The sequence below is a fragment of the Lottia gigantea genome, assembly GCF_000327385.1.
Source record: "Lottia gigantea unplaced genomic scaffold LOTGIsca_155, whole genome shotgun sequence".
NCBI classification, from domain to species: Eukaryota; Metazoa; Mollusca; class Gastropoda; family Lottiidae; genus Lottia; species Lottia gigantea.
In genome coordinates this window covers 317,051-327,642 of record NW_008707882.1, presented here as the reverse complement: position 1 = coordinate 327,642, position 10,592 = coordinate 317,051, and the positions used below count along the sequence as shown (strand labels likewise).

Sequence of the window (10,592 nt, the reverse complement as noted above, 5' to 3'; positions counted from 1 at the left end):
GTGGACAGAAGACAAACTTTAGGTACTTGTTAATAGAAAGTTATTTACTTTAGGTAACTTTAATTAGTAAGGACTGGCTATCTTGTCATCACCTCTAGTTAGTAGTGACTCAAACACAAGTGTGGACATTTATTAGAAAATAAATTTTACTTTGGTACTTTGTCTGACATTGAATCAAGGTTGACCTGAATTTTAATTAGCATTATATATAACATTGTCTTTACGGGCATTGTTTTTATAGGCAGGAAACACATTGTTTTTGCACACATGAAACACATTGTTTTACAGACAAGAAACACATTGTTTTTATAAGCAAGAAACACATTGTTTTTACAGACAAGAAACACATTGTTATTACAAGCAAGAAACACATTGTTTTTACAGACAAGAAACACATTGTTATTACAAGCAAGAAACACATTGTCTTTACCGGCATTGTTTTATAGGCAGGAAACATATTGTTTTAGAGGCAAGAAACACATTGTTTTAGAGGCAAGAAACACATTGTTTTTAGAGGCAAGAAACAGATTGTTTTTAGAGGCAAGAAACACATTGTTTTTAGAGGCAAGAAACATTGTTTTTACAGGCAAGAAACACATTGTTTTTACAGGCAAGTAATACATTGTTTTTATAGGCAAGAAACACATTGTTTTTACAGACAAGAAACACATTGTTTTTACAGGCAAGAAACACATTGTTTTTACAGGCATGAAACACATTGTTTTTACAGGCAAGAAACACATTGTTTTTACATGTTTTTACAGGCAAGAAACACATTGTTTTTATAGGCAAGAAACACATTGTTTTTACAGGCAAGAAACACATTGTTTTTATAGGCAAGAAACACATTGTTTTTACAGGCAAGAAACACACAGGCAAGAAACACATTGTTTTTACAGTCAAGAAACAAATTGTTTTTATAGGCAAGAAACACATTGTTTTTACAGGCAAGAAACACATTGTTTTTACAGACAAGAAACACATTGTTTTTATAGGCAAGAAACACATTGTTTTTATAGGCAAGAAACACATTGTTTTTACAGACAAGAAAAACATTGTTTTTATAAGCAAGAAACACATTGTTTTTACAGGCAGGAAACACATTGTTTTTACAGACAAGAAACACATTGTTTTTACAGGCAAGAAACACATTGTTTTTACAGGCAGGAAACATATTGTTTTAGAGGCAAGAAACAGCCAAGTTCAGATACCCAATATCACAAACTTTTTGTGGACATTTCTTACTTTTTCTCCTAAAGACTGGTGAAAATTTATTTTACTTTCTATATGCCATTAATTTCTCTAAATAAACTTCTGAACTTTTTAATGCATAAGGTCAAGGTTTGGGTCTCAAAACTACAGGCCATGGAATTGGTTGTGCTGTGATTCAATGAACTTACTGATTCACCACGGATCCTTATTCAAATGGTGATGGGTGGCCGATATTTGAAAACTTCTATATAATTGAGCCAATGATATGTATGACAATTATGCAATTTATTCTTTTACCATTTGTTTGAAATAGGTGTATATATTTCAGGAGCACTTCATAGCCTATAATTACAGGGGTGTAACCCTCTCTTGATATTTCATTCATGTTTAAATTCTATCTGTTGCCAGCTGAATTACGCCCCAAGTCTTTTTCAACATTTTCAGTAACCTTTTTTAGATCTTGAACCTTGATCTTGACTGAATAAGCTGAATTTCAAGATCTGATTGTAGAATTTTGCCTTTTTAAACAAAGCAAAAGAATATGAAGCAGATTTGACATTTACTGGATTTTTGCACATTGAATATCAGAAAATTTCTATGAGTTACAAGAAGTTATATCTGAGATGTAAATAAAAGGTGTCTATCAAGAAATTTTCAAGGTGTTGTAGGCTAAGCTTCAAGACATAGTGGTTGTTAGGGATACATAAAAAAGAAGTTCTCTAAATGTAAAAGAGATAGGTGTAGTATATGAATTAAAGCTATGAGAAAGATGAAAGTGATAGATTGTAAAGTCAGGTAGAAAGTTAAATATTACTAATCACAATGTAATCACAAAGATTATCACTATTATGATACCTTCATTATTAAATCACATCACATACATGGTGATTATATTGTACAACTTTCACACATACATTATAACATAGCAAACATTAAAGGGACATTCCGCTTTTTTGTAAAATGTTTTCATTATCAAAAACGTTGAAAATTATACCTGAAAGAGTTAATTAAAAACGGGGGGTACCAATTGTTAATTTAGCAGTTTGGCATAGTTTTGGTGTTTGACTTTTGGCTCGTTATATTTAGTTGAAATCTTTAGCAAAGGTAGGAGACATATTTCTCTACAATAAGGTGTTTATTTTACTCAAATCCGTACAGTAATTTTTTTGACTGATTCAAAAAAGGATAACGAACTTAAAAACCTTACGTAATATTTTTAAATATTGTTTTCAGCTTAAATTTTCAGATATGTTAAAGGGCACATTTCTCTAGATTTTAGTGTAAAGTTTCACAAATTTGAGCAAATAAAATTTTCGACCTACAAAAAAAGCGGAATGTCCCTTTAAATTTGTGCTATGTATGCTGTATGTGTTTTCCAAAGTTCTTTGCATTAAAAAGGTTTAGATGTTTTTTCTGGTTTTGTTTTATTTTGTAATATATTTGGTTAACTTCTGATTGTAAGGGTAAATTCTTTGACACGTTCAGAAAAACTAATAAACAGTATAAACTATTTGAACACTCTGCAATAGATAGAGTTACAGAATAGATATTTAAGTGTGCTTGTTGTAGTGCAATTCATTTGTTTTTCTCATTCATGCAATGATCCATTATAGTGATGGGTTTTCCATAATATTTGTGCTTATATTGGAATATTGGTTTCTTTTCAAACATAGTTATATAAATCTATTTGAAAACAGGATTATAAAGTTGCCTATTCTGACAGATTTGCTAGTATCTATTTCTATTAGTTATTGATAACATTGTCAAAGTTAAGCTGACTTAAGAGAGTTAAATTGACACAAGTTGTTTAAATCAGGGCTTAAGTCAATAACCAAACCTATATCATTTACTAAACTCACAAAATTGATATTTTAACCCATTACCATCCATCATTTTATATCAATATTAACTCTTTTATCACTGTTTTTATTTCGTAAGTATACATGATCAATTGAGAGGTTAGGTTTTGAATCATTTTTAAGTCAAAATAGAATATTGGCATATTTTAAGTTTGGGATTGATATATGATGTTTAGATATATTCTATACTGGCAGCCAAACCTTTGGTAACAATTTTATGTTAGACAGTGAAGGCTAATAATCAATTTACCAATTTGAAATAACATTACAGGACTTGTTGATGATGGGATGCTGTTGATGTAGGGAAGTCATGTTGACTAACCTTGTGATACAGTTCAAGAAGTTGTTGATAGGTTTGCATACACTATGTAGATCTGTTAATTTGTTTCAGCTATGGAGACAGTAATCAGGTGGGCCATCTAAATCTCACGAAGCACTATTTACAAATCCTTAATTTTGACAAATCCAAAGGTATGTTTTGCGTTATGTCTGAGATAGCTGTCCTGCCATGACATCATAAGGTCATTCTTCAGAATGATGAACCTTGATGAAAGAGATTCTGTACAGATCTATTATCAGTGGAGTTGTCAATCTAACAAAAAAGTTTAATTTTCAATCAGACTGGATAACTGATCTAATAATATTAATAATATCATTTGTTATCTGTCAATTATGACTGTATGGTCTGGATAAAACAAGAGGAGTGACATTATTACCGGTATAAATTCACATTGTCATTAGATTGTCATCAATATAGTGAGATGAATAGAATATAATCTCCAGCATTACCATTATGACCTATATTAGGTGATAAGTTTACGGTCGTTTACCGATTCCCAGATTACTTGGCCTGTCTATAAATGAATAATAACTGTTATAAGTAGCTTGGAGCAGTTCTATTTATCACAGTAATATAACATGACCTAACATTTTCACCTGATAGTTAACAAATGATTTGTGGCTTTTGATGGTGCTGTCGAACTCGGGGTCTTTGGTGCTACTTTGAGGCCTTTGGTGCTAGAAGTATTTGGTGGTGGTGTTTCTATTGATATGAGGTCTTTGGTGCTGCAATTTATTAGAGGTTTTTGGTGCTGCTATTTATTTTAATAGTGGTGTGGTGTTGATTTGAGGTCTTTGGTGCTGCTATTTATTTGAGGTCTTTGGTGCTGCAATTTATTTGAGGTCTTTGATGTTCCTATTGATTTGAGGTCTTTGATGTTGTTATTTATTTGAGGTCTTTGGTGCTGCTATTTATTTGAGTAGTTGTGTGGTGTTGATTTGAGGTCTTTTGCGGTTTTATTGATTTGCGGTCTTTGGTGCTGCTATTGATTTGAGGTCTTTGGTGCTATTGATTTGAGGTCTTTGGTGCTGCTGGTTTTTTTTTAGGTCTTTGGTGCTGCTTTGATGCTGCTGTTTTTTTTTTAGGTCTTTGGTGCTGCTATTGATTTTGGGTCATTGGTGCTGCTATTGGAAGTCTTTCGTGCTGTTGATTCGAGGTCGTTGAAGCTGCTATTGATATAAGCAAACGCCTCTTCTCAAATCCTTTTCAATTTTATATGAATGAAATATTGTTTACAAAAAAAAGTTGCTATTAATTTGAGCTCTCTGGAAGGATATGTTTACCTTTTTGACATAATATGTATTGCATAGCAGTTAAAAAGGACCAAAGAATGTATTAATGCCTCGCTATATGAACTGTTCAGTTCTGACTTCATTCTACTTGGCCAAGAATGAATCCTGTAACATCAGCTGTAGTTTAAGCTTCAATGGTTGTTTTTAAACTGGACTGATGTTTTTATAAAGATTATTAGAATAATTGGAAATGAAATCCACGCCATTTTTTTTTCTTTGTTTATTGTTGTTTGACTAAAAAACACATCCCCTATTAGAATCTGTAACATGATCTACTGTTTTGATTCAGATGTATTATTATCTATAGACTAGATTAATTATGTTGAATTACTTAAAGAGATAGGATAGGTAATATGAACTGATTGATTTTGGAGTTTCATTAAAAAGTTGTTTTGTCTGAGCGAGAAGTGATATCAGGATTGTTTTAAAATTTATGGAGGGTTATATTAAAGTTTATTATCCACAAAGCTTTGATGTTTATCAGAAAACAATAATATATGTCTACAGTCCATTTATTCTTGGAGTATTTAGAATAGATCAAATGTTGATCACAGTTTCATGAGGTGATTTAGAAGGCTGTAAAAATTAAACAGAAATCAAGAAGAAAGAACTAATGATGCTAGTCTCAGACTATTGCATTTTAACTTGTTCAAGGAAAATTTAAGGGGAAATTCAACAATTGGTCTGTAAAAACTATGCTCTTGAACAAATTTGACCCATTTCAGTGAATAAAACTTATATGATCTGCTCCCTCCAGAAATAAATTCATACAGGGCAGGAATCCAACAGTGACATATATTTCACAAGACATAACCTAACTAGACTTTGTAGAAATGTGGGCTCTTGAGTGAAAAGGCAGAATTTTGTGACTTTCTATAGAGTACTCCATTGTACGCACATGACAGATAGCAGGTTGTTGAAGACTGGAATGAATGATGATAAAGATATTGCAATATATTCTTAGGCAGTGTAACTGTTCTCAACTAGAGGACAACCATTAGTACTATAAACTAAGTTGAAGGAGCTGTCTAATAAGACATTTCTAAACTTATTACAAGTTATCTTGGAAAGCTGCTTGATCCTTTATGTCTACACCATTCTAATGAGTTAAAATAAGATAATAGAGAGTGACAGAGATTAGACTGTAGACAAATTACAAGTAGACATGTCTAGAATCATAGTGGTCATATCATACATCACCACTTGTATATTACTTTAATAACATATAATATGACAATTAGTCACATTCCTAGTTTACCTAATGAAGTAATTTCTTCTTGATTCACCTCCCATCAAAATACTAATTGAAACAATTTGTCTACCAGACGTCTTGGTAAAGGGTGAATGACACAGTTAACATAATATTGTGACTGCTTTAAATATATATTGTACAGCTTCCTTAAGATCTGAATAGAAGACACTTTCTTATTGGTGTGCCTGCTGATATCTACCTCTCGTACAGCCCGCTTGCAGTTTCTTTAAGATCTGAATAGAAGACACTTTCTTATTGGTGTGCCTGATGATAGCTACCTCACGCACAGCCTGCTTGCACAATCTGTTATGTTAAACAGGTCTTTGTATAATACCAGTACTAATTTTTATGTTAATTTTGACGATAGGGGAAATCTGTTGAAATGTTGCATGGAACTTCCATAAAGCTGTGTCTATATACAGATATACAATGATAACCACCTTCTTTATTTTTGACCCAAGTCAGTTCCTTGCTTAGGAGGCTTCTTCAGTCTTAATATGTTCATTGGAAAGATCTGAAAAGGAGAAGACATATATCTACTCACGGATGTTCTTCATAGTTTCATTATTAGCAGCGTTCATGGTGTTAGCTAGTTTTATCAGCCTGTTAAGTGATTAACTGTAAGGTTTTCACAATGCCACCCTCTAGTTTGTGATTTACCCCTTCTAACTGCCCCATGGAAGGTTGACTGACAGAAGGTCTGCTGGAGAGAATTAAAATGTTCAAGTATGTTGTTTAATGTCAATAAAATTTCATGACAATTTTCAATTCTGATGTAAAAGACCCAAAATAAACTCTCCTTTATTTCCTTCAATGGGTAAAATGAAGACTCATTAAGTATTCAACAGCATTTTGATTGACCCACAAATTACATGTCCAGCCGTTGTGCCCTGGGTAAGAGCGTAAAATAGACATTGTGTGAATTGACCAGACGTCTACAATGTTATAAGGTTAAATATAGAGAAAATAAGGAACTGCTTCCAGACAAATTGCAGGAGACTCGGTACTTAATAGTTTAACTATCAGACAACTTGTCGGCATTTTACATCGACTGATTGGAACAAGTTTTAGTACAAGATCTTGAAAGTAATCTCAACAATCCATCAAAATTCTGTCATTACCGTTAAACATTAGATTTCATGATCTGTCTGGACCACGCTGCCTCATTCTTATTCCATTCATATCATATCAAACCTGATAATCAAACTGTCAGAGATTCCTGGTAATAATCGCAGAATTATTTTCCAGTCCAGTATTATTTTTAATGACATGAATTATTATCATTTGATTTAAGCAGTTATGAAACCTAAACATGAAACATCTCAACTTTAAGAGAGTTGTAAATATATTAATAAGCATTCTGATTGGCTCGAATTACCATTGATGACACCATATTAGCCAATGAGAATCAGTATTGAGTATGACTACGACTAGTTCTAAAAATCAACCTGTTCTATTATTCTTATTTTAAGAATCATCATCTTTGTTAAATCTCATCTTTAAAGGATTCTTCTTTATATTTTCAGATTATTACAAGACAGAAATACAGAAACAAACATCAAAATAAGGTACAGTCATTTTCGTTTTAAAATACCCCTATTTGTATCTGTGTGTAGATTGTTAAAATGTTTTGCTTGGTCTTTAAGAAGTTCCAAATAAACCCAAAACTGATATTGCGCTTTGATATCTTTGGATGAAAACCTTAGTTGAGGTTGCTTATCCAGGCAGACAAATCTGAACCAGACATGGGGTGCGCTACTGACCATGTCTGACATCAACTGATCTGGCCAGTTTTAGCCATAGTCAGCCAGGCCTGATCCAGGTGAGCATTGCTAGCTGGGTATCCTTTGTTCAATTTAGCTTTATTAGATTCTGATATAATCAAAATACAATGGTGCAGCATCAATAAAGAGTCATTTAGTAAATTTGAATCATATCAAGATGGTAAGAAAATGTCAGAATCTAGAAGAGTATGATGGTTGATTTGTGATTTATTTTCTGATCAAGATAATTTATTTTGATGGACATTCGATAATGTCTGTAACATGACATTATTTATAAATATATACCTCTATAATAAATATACAGGTATTCTCAACATGTTGCAGGTATACTGGAGACTGAGAAGCATTCGTTGATAGTTATAAATAGTACACTTTTCAGATGCTCAGACAAGTGGAATTTTAACAGCAGGGGGTCAATTGAAAGCATTCTTTTATTACTTTATTAAAGTACAGTCTTCTGAAGTCCAATAACGTGCTTAAAAGTCTCTATTTAATAATTTGGAAGCAGAGCAGTCTATGTTAGTCCATAACATTAGTTTAGTAGGGTACAGAGAAGTTGCAGGAGAGTTAACATTAGTCCAACAAGATGCTGAATTGGTTCTATTAGAAGTAGAACAATCAATAAAAGCCCCTAAAATAAGTTCAGTAGGTTGAAGAACAGTTAATATTACTCTAATAAGTTATAGAATAGCAGATATTAGTTCATTAACATGCAGAACACTTTAGAATTAGCCCATGAAATTAGTTTAGTTGACATGTAGCTCAGTTAACATTAGGCCAAGAAGGTGGATATCAGTTTATAAGTCCAATAAGGTGGATATCAGTTTATAAGTCCAATAAGGTGGATATCAGTTAATATGTCCAATAAGGTGGATATCAGTTTATAAGTCCAATAAGGTGGATATCAGTTTTTAAGCCCATAAGGTGCATATCAATTAATGAGTCCAATAAGGTGGATAACAGTTTATAAGTCCACTAAGGTGGATAACAGTTTATAAGTCCAATAAGGTGGATATCAGTTAATATGTCCAATAAGGTGGATAACAGTTTATAAGTTCAATAAGATTGATAACAGTTTATAAGACTAATAAGGTTGATGTCAGTTAATATGTCAAATAAGGTGCATATCAGTTTATAAGTCCAATAAGGTGCATATCAATTAATATGTCCAATAAGGTGCATATCAGTTTATAAGTCCAATAAGGTGGATATCAGTTTATAAGTCCAATAAGGTGGATATCAGTTTATAAGTCGAATAAGATGGATATCAATTAATATGTCCAATAAGGTGGATATCAATTAATATGTCCAATAAGGTGGATATCAATTAATATGTCCAATAAGGTGGATATCAATTAATATGTCCAATAAGATGGATATCAATTAATATGTCCAATAAGGTGGATATCAGTTTATAAGTCGAATAAGATGGATATCAATTAATATGTCCAATAAGATGCATATCAATTAATATGTCTAATAAGGTGGATATCAGTTTATGTCCAATAAGGTGGATATCAATTAATATGTCTAATAAGGTGGATATCAGTTTATAAGTCCAATAAGGTGGATATCAGTTAATATGTCCAATTAGGTGGATATCAGTTTATAAGTCCAATAAGGTGGATATCAGTTAATATGTCCAATAAGGTTGATATCAGTTTATAAGTCCAATAAGGTGGATATCAGTTAATATGTCCAATAAGGTTGATATCAGTTTATAAGTCCAATAAGGTGAATATCAGTTAATATGTCCAATAAGGTGGATATCAGTTTATAAGTCCAATAAGGTGGATATCAGTTAATATGTCCAATAAGGTTGATATCAGTTTATAAGTCCAAAAAGGTGGATATTTGTCTTAAGTATAGGTTATAACACTTAACTATTTCACTTATAAATAGTAACCTTATCTCAGAAATATCTCAGATTTGACTACTTATAGCAGGCGATTACTGACAACTGCACTTACTTTAACCTAGTTTTTTCATCTGTAGACTGCAAAGTTGTAATCAACTTTCACAGCAGGATTTATAATCTCTACATCAAAAGAATAGAAAATTTGTTCTTAAACCAGGAAAATGCTGTGATATGTTTTTGAATATTTTTAAATACCAACATGTTTAGACTAATTGTGTGGTCTAGTGTTGTATTCTATTTTTATCATCTGGATACATATTGCCATGTTTTTCTATGATTCATTCTGAATGCATACTTCAGATTCTCATAAAAGAAACTACTTGAATATACCAAATGTTGTTTGCCAATAAAATCTGGTAACAAATTGGTGTATATAAAATGTTCATTGGCTGCAACCAATGTATTGCTAATATATTGTTTTGGATTTTAAGTTTTGATTTGCTATTTGGATTGTTAGTACTTGAGCTTTTTTTTCATTCTAGGTTTTAATTTCATAATTATTCTAATACTCAAATAAAATGAAAAAGACAGGAACTCAGAACTTATAGAGAACACATTATTTATGAAATAAAATGATTGAAATTTTATTTAAGTGACGTTTTCACCTGGATTTTTTCTTCATCTTGTCTTACATTTTTTTTGACACATGCAACACTCAAGATCTGTAGTTACCTCTACCTAGTATAAATTTCTGTGTTGAAAAGTTTATATAGATTTACTTTTTCTAGTTATTTGAAAAATCAAAAAATTGCCTACTTGAAGAATTTTTATGGCAAAAAGATGATTTTTTGAATCAAAACAGCTGCTTTTGTAGGAAGGAATTTTGTGAGGGAATTTTATGAACTTGGGTAAAAGATTTAAGATGACTGTTTAAAATAACAGGTGAAAATAGTCAAAAGTATACTAGGTATTTCATTGGTATCACCTGTAATAAC

General features: G+C 31.7%; 1 protein-coding gene across 1 annotated transcript; it reads left to right on the top strand.

Annotated features, from left to right (window-relative positions):
- Positions 1 to 708: 708 nt before the first annotated feature.
- On the top strand, positions 709 to 1,257 carry LOTGIDRAFT_141033 (hypothetical protein; the record flags this gene model as incomplete). Its single annotated transcript, XM_009050787.1, has 1 exon — positions 709 to 1,257. One exon carries the CDS (start codon positions 709 to 711, stop codon positions 1,255 to 1,257), a length of 549 nt encoding a protein of 182 aa, XP_009049035.1.
- Positions 1,258 to 10,592: the final 9,335 nt, after the last annotated feature.